Consider the following 17,349-nt stretch of genomic DNA (forward strand, 5'->3'; position numbering starts at 1 on the left):
TAAATTCATCATTAACAGCTCAGGACCACTGTAGTGTCCACTCTAATATACATGGATATACTGTATGCATCCCATAATATTATCTATGAAGTTTGTTACAGGGTTGTGTGTTTATTAATATTAATTAATCTGCTTATCTACAGAAATCAGCAAGGATGTAAGAGTGAGAGGAAAGCTGGAGATGAGCAAGGAGGGTCCTCTTAAATTTTGCTAAGTAGCGATTCCGAAAGTGATATACTGCACAGCCTTGATTCTGATTCAGATTAATGTTTAATTGTTTTGCTCTTCACGTTTGTTAATTAATAAATTTAAATATTTATATTTGGAATTTGTTTGAGTAAGGCTGCTTTGTGATAATGTCCATTGTTAAAAGCGCTACACAAATGAAGTCGCCTGGAGAGGAGGAGGACGGAGATAAAAGGAGCTCCAAGAGGAGGAAGGTGTCATCGGCTAAGGACACAGAAACTCCAGCTCCTGAGAGTCTGCTGACGATGATGCTGTCGCTGAGGAGAGCGATAAAGGTGTGTGTGAAGCAAGACAGATATCAGTGTACATCACTGTGAAGGGGTGATATATATAAAAAATCCAGTAAAAACTTTGTTTTAAGACCTTGTTTTATATCTTTCTGTATATTGACCAGTCACGATGGAGGAATGAATTTTGTTGGCAAAAAACATTGTCATAGATGTTTAAGCTCTGCTTTCATTCACTATTAAACAATGTCGTGTTTTTGTATTTCTGTGTCCTTGGTTGTGTGTGTGTGTGTGTGTGTGTGCGTGGCATTATAAGTTCATGAAATTGAACACCCAACAATTTTCCATCAAGCTCAAGGTCACAGTTTCTGTCCGTTGCACCTCTGGGTTCCTCTGGTACAGTTCATACGCAAACTCCTCTGTGTGAGCGCGATGAAGTCGATCTCTAACTGAAAGGGTCCATCAGCTTTATCTCCCAGCGTGAAGCCGATAGTGTTCACCTGAAAACCAAAACATGGTAAAAAAAAAAACGAACCCTTAAATGTGATAAGGACATTTTAGACCATAAATACTTCTTTTTTGTTAACTTGTGTTCCAGTACTGTTAATTACACTCTTATACCACAGCACTGTTGAATTCTGGCTTGTGATTGGTCAGGTGTTGATTAATTTTCTATAACAGCAGCTCTGACAGTAGTGCAGCAACAAATCACAGGTTCACAAATGAACGGATTAAAAACTTGGACAGGGTGCCAATCCATCACAGGGCACAATCACACACACTCACTACGGACAATTTAGATGCCAGTCAGCCTACAACGCATGTCTTTGGACTGGAGGAGGAAACCCCGAAGCACAGAGAGAGCATACAAGCTCCGCGCACACACAGGGCGGAACCGGGAATCAAACCCGCAACCCTGGAGGTGCAAAGTTACCGTGCCAAACACTAAACCACCGAGCTTCCCCAGGTTTGGGTTTTGTTTAGCCCTATTCGGATCGGATTAGTTTACCAAAAAAAATCTCCTCAGCGATAAAACTCTCGCATCTGGACAGCAATAAAATGACCACAGGAGGAGCGAGTCTCTAGAGGGTTGTATTTTCTACAAACTCAGATGTTTGCGTCACAGAGACTCGTACGATGATCGTACGATCACGCTCCGTTCGCAACATGGCGTCCAAGCACTGGAGTAGAGAAGAGACGCTGGCTGTTATTTTACAGGTGAACCAAGGTTTCAGCAACAATTTGAAAACACAACTCATAATTATGGTGTTTTTATGAGAAGCATCCATTTCTCGTTTCATAATTCGGGAAGTGTTTAATATCTGGGGGAGGATCACCGATACGTGCGCTACGAGACTAAATACGGCAAGCAGCAGCAGTCGAACATCTCTCTTCTCCCCAATACGAGGCGACATCTGCATAGAAAATCGTGGACATCACTGGACAGAAATAAAATCACAGAGGATGTGCCTATAAAATAGGAACTTACCCCAGGACCCCACCCAAGCAAATAATCTCTAATCGTGGCCCAGAATATTTACACAAATGATTTTAAGGACGCTGAGTAAACCTGTTTGAAAAGAAAATTGTCCAGAGGTGAAAAGGGCTGATGTGTCTGTGGGTTCTCTATCCAAGTCAAGTCAAGTGGCTTTATTGTCATTTCAAGCCTATACAGCTAGTTAGTACACAGTGAAACGAAACAACGTTCCTCCAGGACCAAGGTGCTACATAAAACAATACAGAACTACAGTAGACATTACATATATTTACATAAAGTGCACAGTGCAAACATGCAGACGGCACAAGACAGTACAGAAACTACAAAACAAGACACTGGGCACAGTGAGTTACAGTGAGTTACAGTGCAGTGCCGACTAGCACACAGCGCTAATAAAAAAGTCACTCTTATGACAGTAGTGCAAAAGATTGACAATATAAGTTGCTGAATGTAAACATAGCAGCCAGGTGGAGAGTATAAATATACAGTATATAATAAATATTTATAGCAGCAGAAATTGTGTGTGCAAAAATTGCAAAGAGGATGGGGTGATGCTCAGCTGAGTGTGTGTGTGTGTGTGTGTTTTCAGTCCAGTCCCTGAGACGTAGAAAAAAAAGATAAAAACGGCTCTTTAAGTTAAGGTTCTTTGGATAGTTAAAGTTCTTCATTTTTTTTAAACAGTTCTTCTTGGAACCTCCAGGAAAAGCTCTTTAATGGGGGACCCTGAACCTCCAGGCCAAAACAGGACTTTTTCCTCAAAGCTTATGTAGCGTGTCTGGACCGGGACGCAGTCACACAAAGACCACACACAGAATGAGATCCAGCTCTGGCTTTAATCTGCAACAGGAGAACTAATCAGTGGATCACAGCCGACAGCTTCTCCCTCTCTGGTATACACAGAGTTGTTTGTGGGGAGAAGCATCGGTACATGCATTCATTAGCCTCTTAACAGGTAGACTGAGGCTATTACATGTCGCCTGAGGGGAAACTCCACAGGTGTTCCACTGATAGCGCTCCCTCCCAATAACAAACACCCGAAGAGACCTTCTGCTACTTTAACGTTGCATTCTTATAACTCATGAGCAATAAAAAGAACAAAATTTTTGAAGTTCATTAACTCAACCTTATTACGAAACATATAGAACATATAACAGCATTATATATATATATATATATAAATACAATATAGGAAGGAAGAGACAAAGCAAATTAAATTAAGTCAATGAATTATTCATACCAGTTACACTTACAGAATTGAACAGGAGTGACATATAGTCCAGAAAATGCGGTAATCGTAGAAGCTTTCAGGTTACATTTAAGGAACGTTTAAGTCGTTGTTTGCGTGTTGAAGATTTTATGCAGCGGCTCATTGCAGTGATGGAGTTCTGACTCACTCAGCGTTGAAATCGTACCACGTCGTTGTTCAGTCGTTGGCTGTGTTTACGTGCAAAGATTTTCCCCAAATCCGAATGGATTCGCTCCGATTATTCCATTTATATACCGTAACAAAGTGTGAGTTCAGTCAGCGTGGATTTGATTAGTGTCCAGTGTAACTGCTGTTTTAACACCTTCCTCTTGCTCTTTCTATAGGTCATGTCCAATTGTTAACTCTAACAATATAATAAGCAGAAGTGCGAGATTTTAAACTCTAACACACTAAAATGCTCGTTCCTTGAACACATCAGTAACATTAACGCTTGCTCTTTCCTTTCAAGACTTGTTTTTCCTCTAGATTACTGTAAGCTTTTCTGACTTTCTTGCTCATTTTTAAAGCTCATTAACTCAATCTCATTAAAAAAAGGAAGACATGAAGCATGATTAGTGCAGAAAATAACTAATAAGAAGACAACTATAGTGTTACATTTGTAGAGCCTATAGCCTTATTCCCACCGGATTAGTTTTACATGCTGTTATGAATTTGAACTTATCAGGGAATCTGAGGGATTTTACTTCCTTCTAGTTCTGTCATGTCAGTAAATTTTTTTTTTTTTTAAATTAACAGTGCATTCCTGCGTTAGGAAATATTAAGAAATATTATTAAATATTATGGAAAATTGTTGGGTGTTCAATTTCAAGAACTTTTGATGCAACACACACAGAATGAAGGACACAGAAATTGAAAAAAAAATACACAACTTCTGTTTAATAGTAAATTAAAAAAGCTTAAACTTCGACGACAATGTTTTTCCCCAACAATAAAATGCATTCCTCCATCATGACAGGTCTATATACAAATAGATGGGTGTGAAGTTTTTTTTTTCTCTTAAAACGAGGCGATGGCAATACACTCACACACGTCAAACACTTACAAAAGACAGACACACAAGCTAAAAAAAAAAAAAAAAAAAAAAGTGCATGTAGCTACAGTTTGAAAATCTTCTATAAAAACAAAGAAAGCAAGAACGCTAAGCCATAACCAGTCCACGTCTGGCATCGAGCATCTTCTCCTTCTTCTGCCTCCTGTCCTGCTTGTGCTTAACGCGCCGCTCGTCTCTGTTATAGTGAATAAATCAGATCGTAAATAACACAATACACACTGCGTCCGGTTTGGAAAACAAGGCAACAATCCAAGGTGAAAAGTAAATCATGCCTTGATGTTGAAATTGAAGTTAGAGACGTTATTAAAGAATATTTAAATCTCTTTTAAAAAGAGAAACACAAAATAATCTCAATAGAGACCAGTGAAAATGTTTAGTTAGGACAAATCTTTTTCCTCATGGGTGTGTAAACATGAGTGTCTTTAACATTGTCCATGATATTTATGTTCTAAATCACTAATTAGTACTCGTTTTCGCTCTTATGAGATGAACTTTTTACTTGTACAAGCTAAAAATTCAGCTTTTAAAAAAGTGACAGTGTTGCTAAGGAAACAGGAAATCTGAGCGTTAGAGATCAGTGTTTTCTCCTCAGTAGCAGCGTCTCACTCACCGCGTCTGCACTTGGTGCTGTTTGTAGTTCTTCTGGTGAGAAGGAAGCGTTTGAGCCTTGTTCAGCTCTGCGTTTTCCTGCGTCGCTCCAAAAGGCTTCAGCTTTCCTACGCACGTGGGAAAATAAATCAATCAATCAATCAATCAATCAAACAAACATCGGAGCCAAAAACGAGTGGAATCTTGTCACAGCTCAGAGCAGGCATCTTCAGAGCTTCTTCATGGACCTGATACTTAAATATAATCTAAGCTGCTAATGAGGCAAATCCATTTTTAAGTATATTCAGGGGTTGAGAATTTTTTTTTTTTTGCTTTCCCCATTTCTAAAGAAATTCCTCACTCACCCTTATGGGGTTTGTACGTGAGCGGGCGAGAGAGGCTCGCTTTCAGATCGAAGGTGTTTTTCTTGTTGGTCCCAGGAGTGCCCGAGGCGCCGCTGAAGACGAACGGAGTCAATCCTGAGAAAGAGAAAACGCAGACACGTTACTCAAATACGGTTTCAAAACACCATGACGATTCATCACTTTTTTTTTTTTTCCTTTTGCGTGCTGTTCTGACCTGGAGTTTTGTTGGCAGGAACGGCGTTCCTGTTAGCGTGCACTTCAGACTTCCTGGCCGGAGTGGGAGTGAGAGGAAGCATGGGAGACATGCGGGCCGGAGTCTTCACCAGAGAGCGCTTGTGCTCGTTGTCCTGCGTCGTTTGGGAAAACCTAAGGAAAAAAAAACACCGACACATACTTCAGCTCATCACATCAGCAGGCAGTATCAACACCAGTAACACCCATAATGCCCCAGCTCACGGCATGCTCCTGACCTGACGTTGATTTTGTTGGCTGAGAGGACAGTCGGCCTGAAGGGGGCGCTGTCCTTCATCGCTGGCTTGCCAGCGGGAGCCTGAGTGACCCTGCGCTTCTCCGCTTTCTTCTCCGCTTTCTTCTCCGGCATTCCCGGGCTGAACAGTGAGGCTCGGCTGAGCGGCGGCTTCTGCAAACATTTAACATCGACGATTCGAGACCCAGGAACATTTTTTTTATTTAAAGAGTGTGTGCTGAGAAAAGTGAAGAAACTGCACTCACAGCACGAGTCTTGGTGTCCGCTGACTTCTTGATACCGTTTTCTGACTGAGCCTGAAATAACACCACGCTTAGTTAGGAATAAAACCACTCCGCGTTGTGCTGTTATAGGAAAGTAATCAGTGATGGCGTGGTGTGATGCGGTGGAGTTCCTGTAACATATACTTTTACCATGTACTTTTTATCCATATATAGTTACATTAATGTCGCATAAAGAGAAGAGGAGCCCAAAGTGAATAATGAAGAATAATAAACCTTCAGGTCCTTCACTGAGGCCCTGAGCACCTCCATCTGCTTGTTCCTCCTCTGCAGGTAGGAATCGATGGACTCCATCTTGTTGAAGTGTGCCTCATGGAGTTTCTTGAAGTCTAGAGAAGGTTTAACACCATTAGCTGTAGCACTTTTTTTCCTGCCAGACGTGTGTGGAACGTCGGCGAGTAACTGTAGGCTTACAGCGTGCAACAATACGTAAACTGTGTGAATAATGAAATGTGACGTTACTCGGCGTGGTCGGCCTCAGAGCTGCTTTCTTCTTCATCAGACCCTCGTGACGAGGGATTTTTCCGCCAGTCTTCTTAACCACATCTGTATTTAAAAAACAACCAACCAACCAAACAAACAAAACGAGGGATTTGTTCAAATTGAGGTTAGAGGTACATGACATACACACAGATACACCAACACACAGAATATGTGGAGCGTAAAAATGCAAAGATTTTTTTTTATTTTTACATAATATACAAAAAAAATTTACCATTCACTAATTTTAAGTAATTGAGCAAAAATGATATATAAGTCATAAATATTTGTAATAACACTTTGTAAAGCATTTTGTATGGATTAAGTGAAGTTTATGGAGTATAAAGATCTGCCCATGCTGCTTTCCACTAGAGGTCAATAACTCGGAATTCCCGACCTCCGACCAGGAAAAACAAAAGAAACTCTTTTGTCAACTCTTAAACTCCTACTCAGGAACTCGGGATGGTCTCCTCGACTCCGAGTTCAGCAAGTGACGTCAAATCAGCTGTGACTGCTCAGTTTTAAGGGCTTTTTATTTATTTATTTATTAAATCTAATCAACCCTTCACGGTGATGTACACTGATACTTGTCTTGCTTCACACACACCTTTATCGCTCTCCTCAGCGACAGCATCATCGTCAGCAGACTCGGGTTTCTTCTCAGGAGCTGGAGTTTCTGTGTCCTTAGCTGATGACACCTTCCTCCTCTTGGAGCTCCTTTTATCTCCGTCCTCCTCCTCTCCAGGCGACTTTGCATCATCCTGTGAACAAACGCTGTTAAAATCATTACACAGTTTTCCTCAGAGATGAAGCAATCTGTGACATTCCACATCGTCTCACACTCGCCTGAACTGGGCTTTCTTCCGGTTTGGGATTCGGATCAGCTCCGTCTCCAGAGTACTTTCTCTTGGCCTGCTGTTTTTTTCCGCGGCGCGTGGTCACCAGCGCGTCGTTTACGGGTTCCAGCTTGGCTGCTTCCTCCTCTGGGACCTGCGCGTCTTCCGGGGTGACACCGTTTCCCTGGGGTGAGGGAATATGACGCATCTGCAGCTGAGCAACGACTCATTAATGTAGAATGTTGAATGCAGGTGCACTATGGGGCACTGACCTTCCAAATCCTTACATAAATATCATGAAATAAATACTTTCGACACTCTATGTATCACACTGTACATTCAACAAAGAGGCATTAATAACCCCAGCGACCTACTCCTTAAAAAGCACTACAGAGATTTTATTATTATTATTATTCTTTAATTCCCATTTGGGACGCAACCTTACTCACATTCTCCAAGCTCTCTTTCTGTTCAAAATGCCACTTCAGCGCCTTCAGCAGCTTATCCGCCTGAAAAAGAAACAGTACAGCAAATTTCATTTACAACACATGCATTTTTAGTACTAATATTTCATTAGTACTATTGGGGGGGGGGGGGGGGGGGGGGGGGGGGGGGGGGGGGGGTTTTACAGTTGCACAGGATGCTTGGCCCCCGCAGATCGCTGCTTACAGCTACATATATTTTGTTTCCTGTGTCCATCCTGATGACATCGAGCATGTACAGCATTGTCAGGTCTGTGGATTTCTTTTTTTCTTTACTTTTCTCCTGATCTGGGATTAGGTATTTGGAGTAGATGTAACTTTGTTAAAACCTATTAAACTCCTTGTTCTAGCAAGAAAATTACTCACACAATCGCATCACTGTATTTAATCAATCGCATATATGTAATAAACCCTAAAGAGATGTGCTTTTTGGTCAGAGTTGGGGTGGCAAGGATTAAATCGAGGGTGGCAGAGGTCACCTGCACAGCCACGCCCCTGCCAAGATCATCACACGTTGCCGTGGAAACCAAACTAGCAGCATACACTAGAGCACAAACGCTGTGAATCCAGGTATCTCTTCTTCCAGAGGAAAAGAACTTTTAAAAATATTATTACTATTATTATTATTCCTGAACTTTTCTCTCATCAAGCTGTAGTGTTTCACATAAACAGCACTTTCTGGTTTCATTAAAAATTGGAGTTAAATGTTAATTATACTTGCTTTTTAACACTAGCTCTTTAAATTACTGTATGAAAGTGTAATGATTTGCATTAGTCGGGGAAAAAAGCAATTAGTCCATTTAATCACAAAGGGATTCTTTATTCATGCCAAATATCTACATGTGTATCTTTTAGGGTATATCTTTGTGAAAAACTGATTTGAGTGCTGTGCTGTTAAAAAGGTGTTGTAGTTTGAAATATTGCATTCAGTTTCATTGCACTGATAATCCTGGATCAGGATTTTAAAACTAAAATTAGCTGTTTTGGCTCAGGCTTCGTTTGGATCATGCAAACCTCCCAGCCCTGAGGTAACCTGGGTGTTGTTACAGATTAGCATAAATGTCATCATGATACTAATTACACGATATAGCTGATTAAAACATGGGGATATTTAAAATAAGGATATTTCTCACAGTGCACATATTTCTCACATATTAGCTACAGTTGCTAACATTAAACGAGTAAATTAAGCGTCTTACCTTCACGTTAGCTTTTAAACCAACGCTCTTGGCGAGCTGCTGCAGGTCTGCATACTTCATGGAGTCTAAATCCATCTTCACGGAGGAAAAACTGGAAGAAATTACCGAGTTAAAAAACACAATCGTACAAGTTTAACTGGACCGTCCGTGTTTTTTTTTTGTACAGTTCCAGTTTAGCTGTTCACGCCACTCTCTTCCACGCGCCCGATTGTTGAAAAAATTCAAAAACCGCCACGCTCTAATCTCATTGGCTGGCTTCTCTTGACGTCACGTGACAAGCTCCAATCCAATCGTAGCGGAGATCTTTCTCGCGTTGTTATTGGTGCGCGGTGTGAATAACGAACAGCTTCGTCTCGGAAGAGTCTGTGCTCCAATAGCGCCACTCTTCACTATACGAGTGCACTACGTAGGGTGTGAAATAAACGGCGCGTGCACCCTATATAGTGCACTAGGTTTGGGAGAGCGAGCCGTTTGGGATTGAAGCCTTGTAGAAGGCGTATGCGTGTATGAGGTTGTAGAAGGGATTGAACTTGGAGGAAATCAGCTCGTTGGAGTAGAAAGATGTCTGAGGGAAGGTATTTTGTGAGTGATTGCGAGCCGTGTGACAGCAGCAGCCAGAGGAGCCAGAGCAGCATGATCTCCACTCAGCTGAGGGACATGGAGGACACGACGGAGCACAGTGTGGAGTATGAGAAGTGCTCTGTGTTTCACTGTGCTCATTATAAGTGCAACCTGGTGCTGGGCGACTCTTTAGGAGCCTGTGGGGAGGTCAAGAGTCTCAAGTCCGTTATCTGTCTCAGTAAGTACATTTTCAGGGCTTCAAAAGAACTTTGAGGGATGGTGGCGCTCCATCAGTGTGCATCAGCACGAAGTCTTTCCCCAGTCAGCCACAAGATGGCGCTGCAGCGAGCAAAACAAAAATATTGTACAGAAATTGCCATAAATTTTCAATCTTTTGTCACAAACTCCTTGGCTCAAGACGAACAAGATGTCTGTCTCTGATTTCATGAAAACTTTCCACCATATTGGACTTTTTGCAAAACTTTTTTTTTTTTTTTTTTAACTAGTTCTAGACCTTTTGTCTGATTGGAATCAAAACCAGTGCAGAAAGATCCTCTGGAGTACATGTAGTACATGGACTACAGAAGCGTTGGTCCAGTTGACTTGTACATTTGCATTCAGTGTTTTTGTCAAAGGTCCAATAATATTAATAAGGACAGTCGCATGTCTCAAAAACATGTCCTCCATCGGCCGGTTTAATTTTCAGCAGCTATTAGACAGGTTAATTTTGGTCGATTGGAATGAAACTTGGTGGACTTGCTTGACTCTTGGCTTCGGAGGTCTGTGAGAAATTTGAAACTAATCGTCCACAGGGGGGGGGCGCTATAAAGTGTTTAACGCACATAACTGGTTTTATATAACGCATCGTTTCACACAAACACAAGTAACTCATACCTCATTCTGAGCAACTTTGCCTCAAGGACCATTGGAGTCAGTCAAATTGTTCGTTAAATATTTGCGATTACTTAAAAAACATAATTTTGCGATCTACTCAGAGGTTTTTCGCTCAACCACAATAAACACAAGTTCATTTGCATGTAATGTCTTTTTGCATCCAGTGCAGGACAGTTGTTTGAACTCCTTAGATCAATAATTATCCAAAAAAAAAGAGTTGAACTTTCGATTCATCGCCGTGACGGCAGGCAAAAACGTCCGAAGAGATCGTAACTCTTGACGGGAATGCGATATTTTCACCAACGTTGGCACACTTGCGTATGAGCTGAATCTGAGGTCACACGCACAAAATGGCGTCGCTCGGCCACGTGGTGGTGTTATAACAGCACAAAACATGAAATTGGCTCTAAATATAGAATCATTTGTCTAATCGACTTGAAATCTTGCACGAAGTGTCTTTGTCCAAGGTCCCATCAGTGTCTATGAGGACGGTTTGAATCTTGAAAAACATGGCCGCCATCAGCCAATCAATGTTCAGCAGCTATTAGACAAGGTTAACGAAGGCCGATCAGAACAAATCTTGGTGGGTCTGTTTGACTCCTTGCGCCAGAAGTCTGAGCAAAATTAGAAAAAAAATATGTTAGATCTCCTCAATCTGAACAGCTTTGTCTCATGAACCACTGATGTCAAACCCCTGATGTCAAACCCCTGATGTCAAATTGAGCTGTTAATGATAAATTCATCATTAACAGCTCAGGACCACTGTAGTGTCCACTCTAATATACATGGATATACTGTATGCATCCCATAATATTATCTATGAAGTTTTTTACAGGGTTGTGTGTTTATTAATATTAATTAATCTGCTTATCTGCAGAAATCAGCAAGGATGTAAGAGTGAGAGGAAAGCTCGAGATGAGCAAGGAGGGTCCTCTTAAATTTTGGTAAGTAGCTGCACACTACGGAGAAAATATCCCCTTTTCATTGCGCGTTATATTACAGTCCCATTGCTGAAGCCTTGGCGATGTGGGGGGTTAAAGCTCGGACCCCGACTCCTGTGAAACTCTTACCTGGAGTCAGGATTGCATTAAATATCACAAATCATCCAAATGGATGTTTAAATCCAGCCCACAACAGCCGCGCCATATACACACGTGTGTCAGGTTCCCGAGTTCCTGTCGGATGTGGATATAGGTGTGTTTTTTTATTTTACCGAATAGATGTTTCTTATACATGGATATACAATATCATGCAATCTGATTGGATGAAAAACATTCCAATTTGTCTGATTGTACCAACCACCTGTTGCCAAGCAACAGTCGTGTTACTCCAAGCTAGTTGTTATCAACACTTCAAAATCACTACAAAAATAAATAGAGTACACATTGGATAACAAAGATAACCCAATATTGTGATGATAATTATTAAGAATTATTTGTGAAATAACGTAGCATAGCAACAAGCCACTTTGTGGTGGAAGAAATACAGATATCTGAAATAATGTGTGTGTTTTTGTAACTACTTTTCTTTATTTATTTTAGTGAACTGTGGTATAAAAGCAATAAAACACAAAAATCAATCATTTTTTGTGCTACACGTCCACGTGGTAACTGCAGGCAGGATGATTAGCTAGGGATCGCTCAGAGCGCCCGTGTGTGTATCGTTCTATCGCAAAGACGTATCACGATAGCGATTCCGAAAGCGATATACTGCACAGCCTTGATTCTGATTCAGATTAATGTTTAATTGTTTTGGTCTTCACGTTTGTCACCCAGCACTTACAAAGCCCTGGAATGTTGCGGCTGTCGTCGTCTTGTCGGGTTTGTGCTCCACTCCACGCCGCATCACCTGTCCTCTCTGCGAGGCCTCTTCCTCTTGCTGAAAGAAGCCATCAACTGGTGAGAGTCTCTAAACTGAAGTGTTTTTAATTTAATTCAAACACAGCTGCATAATAACGGCACAATAACGGTTCTAGAAAAACGTCACGCAATATATATTCTTTCGACTTTCACCTTTAACACTTAAACGAGCTAGCTGACTTCTCTAACATGTTAGCTAGCTGGTTAACGTAGCTATTATTACCTAGCTAACTAACATTAACGTTAACTAAACACCAACTTGTAGTTAACAGTAGATTCACTAACTGTAAATGCTGTAATAACTGTCAGCTTGACTTCTCAGCTTTTTATGAAAGATGTAATTTACCTCATCGAGTTGTTTTTCTCTAAATTAACCTTGCTCAGAAATCTGTGAGGAAAATGTTGCTTCCTTTTAACCGATTATGATTATGCTATTTTTTTTTTTTTCACCCTCAGCTACATGCTTAAAAGCTGCATCATTGTGAAAGCTTCCAAACTCAGCTTTGACCACAGACTGCTGGGAAGAAGCATCAATGAGGTGAGGACGAACGTGCTGAGATTTATTTATTTTTTTCTTTTGGCACTAATGCACTAATTAGTTTCCTGGAGAAAATGATGTGAAAAAAGTGGCAGGAAGTTATGCTAGGTGTAAACATCTCGTACGGATTGTCTGTGCAGATGAAGCAGGACCTGGAAGCTCAGCTGAAGCACGTGAACCTCCTGAAGGACATGTTGGACGACAGCAGACTGGGACACGGAAGTCATCTTCCTCTGTCCTCCACCGTCTCCGATTAGCGTCTCAGACTGTTGTTCATAAGATTCCCATAACAGCGTGTTTATGCTTGTGTTGCGTACGATTTGCGGTTTGTTTGTTTGCTTTATTTGTGTTATTAGAAAAAATAGCTGTTTTGCTGAATTTGTGTTGTACATTTTTTCAGATTAAATAAAATATTCATATTGTTTCAGGTTTTTTTTTGTCAAGTACTATCTTTATGTGCTGGATTAGTAACTATAATTATAATTAGTTATAATTAGTTAAGTATAACTATTATTAGTTAAGGCACTAATTTTCTGAAACATTTTGGGAAAAAAAGTAATAATGTTGTTCAGGTAAGAAGAGGATATATATTAGATGGGATTGTTTCTAGAGGAGATTTTATAGTAGGTAAGTATAGTATAGTGTATCCTAGTGCCATCTCTTCCCCAGGTAAGCGACACACACACACACACACACACACACCCGGCCGTACACATGAAGTAAAAGAAAACATGATTCATCAGACCAGGTCACTTTCTTCCATCGCTCCATGGTCCAGTTCTGATGCTCACTTGCCTGTTGTAGATGGACGGGAGTCAGCATGGGCACTGTGATCGGTACACAGCAAGCTGTGATGCACTGTGTGTTCTGACACCTTTCTATTCAGCATTAACTTTTTCAGCAGTTTGTGCTACAGTAGCTCTTCTGTGGGATCGGACCAGATGGACTGCGAGTGATATGAACAGTTTTGCTATGATAGCTTTAGGACTGCAATTCTCATGAGCAGGTTTGCTCTCAAGTGTCCATCAGTGAACAGTGGATAAGTTCAACAAAATAGACTTCTGTAATGAATTTCCTGGTTACACGATTGCACTATTTGTCCATGTAATACACAGTTAGAGAAGGGATTTATTTATAATGGCACTATCCGGTGACACCCAGATGAGGATGAGTTCCCTTTTGAGTCTGGTTCCTGTCAAGGTTTCTACCTCATGTCCTCTCGGAGTTTTTCCTCACCACCGTCACCTCTGGCTCGCTCATTACAGATAAATTAATACATTTAAATATTTATATTTGGAATTTATTTCAGTAAGGCTGCTTTGTGATAAAGTCCATTGTTAAAAGTGCTACACAAATGAAGTCGCCTGGAGAGGAGGAGGACGGAGATAAAAGGAGCTCCAAGAGGAGGAAGGTGTCATCGGCTAAGGACACAGAAACTCCAGCTCCTGAGAGTCTGCTGACAATGATGCTGTCGCTGAGGAGAGCGATAAAGGTGTGTGTGAAGCAAGACAGATATCAGTGTACATCACTGTGAAGGGGTGATATATATATATATATATATAAAAAAAATCCAGTAAAAACTTCGTTTTCAGACCTTGTTTTATATCTATCTGTATATCGACCAGTCACGATGGAGGAATGAATTTTGTTGGCAAAAAACATTGTCATAGATGTTTAAGCTCTGCTTTCATTCACTATTAAACAATGTCGTGTTTTTGTATTTCTATGTCCTTGGTTGTGTGTGTGTGTGTGGCATTATAAGTTCATGAAATTGAACACCCAACAATTTTCCATCAAGCTCAAGGTCACAGTTTCTGTCCGTTACACCTCTGGGTTCCTCTTGTACAGTTCATACGCAAACTCCTCTGTGTGAGCGCGATCGTTACACACAGCGATGAAGTCGATCTCTAACTGAAAGGGTCCATCAGCTTTATCTCCCAGCGTGAAGCCGATAGTGTTCACCTGAAAACCAAAACATGGTAAAAAAAAAACGAACCCTTAAATGTGATAAGGACATTTGTAGACCATAAATACTTCTTTTTTGTTAACTTGTGTTCCAGTACTGTTAATTACACTCTTATACCACAGCACTGTTGAATTCTGGCTTGTGATTGGTCAGGTGTTGATTAATTTTCTATAACAGCAGCTCTGACAGTAGTGCAGCAACAAATCACAGGTTCACAAATGAACGGATTAAAAACTTGTGGAATAGATGATGCAATGTTTTTTTGTAAATTTAACATTTATGGAAGGAATCTCCCACAGTCAGAGGTAAAGCTTTCCAACACGGGGAAAGTTACAATCAGGAAGATCCATCATACCTTGTCCAGCCAGAGGGCGTGCTGGTCGTCTTGTACTCTCCCTCGGCTTGAGAGGAAGAATTTAGAAAAGGGGATCTGTGACAGTAAAAGAAAAAGAAAGTGAACATGAGAACCATAAAGTTATTAGACTTTGATAACATCCAATATATAATGATCAAAGAGGATGACATCCAGTCCACTCAGTTAGCATGTCCTCTCTGGAATTCTGTAGGATTTGATTTTTTGTGGCCCACACCTTAACGTCCTGCCAGTACGGACCCCCTCGAGTGTACAGGAAGTAGCTGTACATGTCGTCTCTCTGGTGAGAGAAGTAGGTCTCGGCGGAGATGTTCACCATCCACGGCCTGCCGTCTCCACGGATACGCAAATACAGAGTGTTGAAGCTCGACCAATCAAAGTGCTTCTTCCTGTCGAATGAAGCCTGAAAACACAGAGTCATAGTTACCAACCGGAGCATCGTCATGACCAGAGTTTCACTAAAACGACTAAAATCACAATCACGCTGCTTTAGTTCATTAAGTTAAGAGGTAGAGGAGACATGTTCATCTGTTATTCCACTTCCTCATCTCCAGTTCATAAACGCTGGAATCCACTTCCATCAGCTGTTATTCCATCATCTAAACTAAAACTAAACAACACATTCTAGATTTTACTCAGTGGATTCTACTTACTTGAGCTGTTATTTAAACCTGAAACAATATAATATATATATAAACTAAAATCTGTATTAATATCCTATTCCATAAACATCTGTTTATTTTAAATCATAGCATTATAGCCACATACCTATTTTACAGGTGTATCGGTATAGTTTTTAATAATATTTTTATTATTAATGTTAATATTATTAAATGTAATATTCACATTACTTATTCAATCTTTCATCTATTTATTTAATTTTAAAATATCTTTTAATCAAATAACCCAAGCAGGAATGTAATAACTGTGTATAATGTTTAAAGCAGATCCTCCCCCTCTACACCTCTGTCTCAGCGTCAGGGAAATGTTTAACAGTTCACTTCTCTGTAACACTTCTGTGTGTTTGGCTCTGAGGAATGATCAGGACTGAGGGAATGATGGTCCCGGGCACTAACCCGAGGCTGTTTGGAGCGCATGGTGCAGTATCCGCTGTAGCGTGTCTCTCCGTCCTGAGGTGGAGCCGAGCACAGAGAGCCGTACAACATGCAGGTGGAGTTATTCCTCCCCAGCTTGATGTACGCCTCACTCCGGCCGCCGATCTCCCGGTCAGAGGTGACCACCCACTGACTGAGCGACTCGGGGCCACGGAACTCCCACAGCATGCGCGTCTGCTCCAGCATGTGCACCTCCAGCGGCCGGCCCTCGGGCCCCGACCAGCGCTCCAGGAACTCGTCCTTCAGGAGCCCGAAGTGCTTCTTTATCCCGTCAACACCCTTTGAGAAGTCGAAGTTGATCTTCTGCCAGGGCCATCGCGTGTCCGGAGCCTGGCCTGGTCTGCGGTAGTCCCGCTCATACACAGTCCTGATGCTCAGGGAGACAGGACCAGCGATGTGCGGCTCAAAGAGATGTCTCTGGAAGATGCTGGAGGTTTTCAGCATCCTCCCTGACAGAGCCATAACCTCTGAGCTCAAAGCATCCAAATGTCTCCTGAAAAACAAAGCAGATGTCAGGTTACTAACTCAATTCTAAATAATGACAGCAGACAAATAAGGTGCACCAGTAATACGGCCCTGTGTCCACATTAAGCCCTGATCTTCCCTACACACTGCAAATGGTGTTCTGGCTATTCAGTAACCTCCAGGGTCCAGGATTTGGACACTAACTCTAAGCAGTGCATTATGGGATTTAATTAACTTTATAATTATTCTAAAGTAGGGGTCTCGAGATTTCAATCAGTTGTTTAATCAGTTCTTCTTTCAATGATCGATTATCAAGTGCGCCTGAAGCCCCCTGTACTACAGCATGCAAAACTGGCACAACATCGCGAACTTACCGGAAATAAGAGCAAGAAAAAAGCGAATTGTGACACTGTTGTGTAGAATCACAAACATTACAAGCTACGACTCAGTGCAAATTAAAAGCAAAAGCTATTTCTAACGTCAGAACAAGTATTACTGTAAAGAAACATTCTGACATTCATCTTGCTGTGAGCCGCCATTGCGGTGCGTCGCATTAAAAAATGTCCGTACA

General features: G+C 41.2%; 3 protein-coding genes across 3 annotated transcripts; 1 reads left to right on the forward strand and 2 right to left on the reverse strand.

Moving 5' to 3' along the window:
• Positions 1-4,091: 4,091 nt before the first annotated feature.
• Positions 4,092-9,229, reverse strand: LOC117596865 (nucleolar and spindle-associated protein 1). The gene is made up of 12 exons (XM_053232933.1): positions 9,008-9,229; positions 7,776-7,835; positions 7,337-7,510; positions 7,098-7,251; positions 6,473-6,556; positions 6,227-6,339; positions 5,975-6,025; positions 5,713-5,882; positions 5,457-5,608; positions 5,243-5,356; positions 4,900-5,005; positions 4,092-4,464 (listed from the first exon to the last, which is right to left on the reverse strand). Exons 1-12 carry the CDS (start codon positions 9,080-9,082, stop codon positions 4,377-4,379), a joined length of 1,341 nt encoding a protein of 446 aa, XP_053088908.1. The 5' UTR covers positions 9,083-9,229; the 3' UTR covers positions 4,092-4,376.
• A 247-nt stretch (positions 9,230-9,476) lies between these two features.
• oip5 (opa interacting protein 5) lies at positions 9,477-13,286 on the forward strand. The gene is made up of 5 exons (XM_034302914.2): positions 9,477-9,806; positions 11,340-11,406; positions 12,238-12,360; positions 12,778-12,859; positions 13,000-13,286. The coding sequence occupies exons 1-5, from the start codon at positions 9,569-9,571 to the stop codon at positions 13,114-13,116; spliced, it is 627 nt and encodes a 208-aa protein (XP_034158805.1). The 5' UTR covers positions 9,477-9,568; the 3' UTR covers positions 13,117-13,286.
• A 1,154-nt stretch (positions 13,287-14,440) lies between these two features.
• ndufaf1 (NADH:ubiquinone oxidoreductase complex assembly factor 1) lies at positions 14,441-17,342 on the reverse strand. The gene is made up of 5 exons (XM_026939393.3): positions 17,153-17,342; positions 16,275-16,806; positions 15,416-15,601; positions 15,181-15,255; positions 14,441-14,821 (listed from the first exon to the last, which is right to left on the reverse strand). The coding sequence occupies exons 2-5, from the start codon at positions 16,773-16,775 to the stop codon at positions 14,681-14,683; spliced, it is 903 nt and encodes a 300-aa protein (XP_026795194.2). The 5' UTR covers positions 16,776-16,806; positions 17,153-17,342; the 3' UTR covers positions 14,441-14,680.
• Positions 17,343-17,349: the final 7 nt, after the last annotated feature.

The sequence above is a fragment of the Pangasianodon hypophthalmus genome, chromosome 3 (assembly GCF_027358585.1).
Source record: "Pangasianodon hypophthalmus isolate fPanHyp1 chromosome 3, fPanHyp1.pri, whole genome shotgun sequence".
Taxonomy (NCBI): domain Eukaryota; kingdom Metazoa; phylum Chordata; class Actinopteri; order Siluriformes; family Pangasiidae; genus Pangasianodon; species Pangasianodon hypophthalmus.

What these genes read in the sequence shown, in the direction of transcription:
- LOC117596865 (XM_053232933.1), bottom strand. Translation starts at nt 9,082, where the DNA reads ATGGATTTAGACTCCATGAAGTATGCAGACCTGCAGCAGCTCGCCAAG. An exon ending in CGCTGAGGAGAGCGATAAAG is followed by an intron (nt 6,557 to 7,097) that starts GTGTGTGTGAAG and finishes TTTTAAATACAG; the next exon opens with ATGTGGTTAAGAAGACTGGC. An exon ending in CGGACACCAAGACTCGTGCT is followed by an intron (nt 5,883 to 5,974) that starts GTGAGTGCAGTT and finishes AAATGTTTGCAG; the next exon opens with AAGCCGCCGCTCAGCCGAGC.
- oip5 (XM_034302914.2), top strand. Translation starts at nt 9,569, where the DNA reads ATGTCTGAGGGAAGGTATTTTGTGAGTGATTGCGAGCCGTGTGACAGC. An exon ending in CAAGTCCGTTATCTGTCTCA is followed by an intron (nt 9,807 to 11,339) that starts GTAAGTACATTT and finishes GCTTATCTGCAG; the next exon opens with AAATCAGCAAGGATGTAAGA. An exon ending in GAGGGTCCTCTTAAATTTTG is followed by an intron (nt 11,407 to 12,237) that starts GTAAGTAGCTGC and finishes TTTGTCACCCAG; the next exon opens with CACTTACAAAGCCCTGGAAT.
- ndufaf1 (XM_026939393.3), bottom strand. Translation starts at nt 16,775, where the DNA reads ATGGCTCTGTCAGGGAGGATGCTGAAAACCTCCAGCATCTTCCAGAGA. An exon ending in TGCGCTCCAAACAGCCTCGG is followed by an intron (nt 15,602 to 16,274) that starts GTTAGTGCCCGG and finishes CTGTGTTTTCAG; the next exon opens with GCTTCATTCGACAGGAAGAA. An exon ending in CGTACTGGCAGGACGTTAAG is followed by an intron (nt 15,256 to 15,415) that starts GTGTGGGCCACA and finishes TTACTGTCACAG; the next exon opens with ATCCCCTTTTCTAAATTCTT.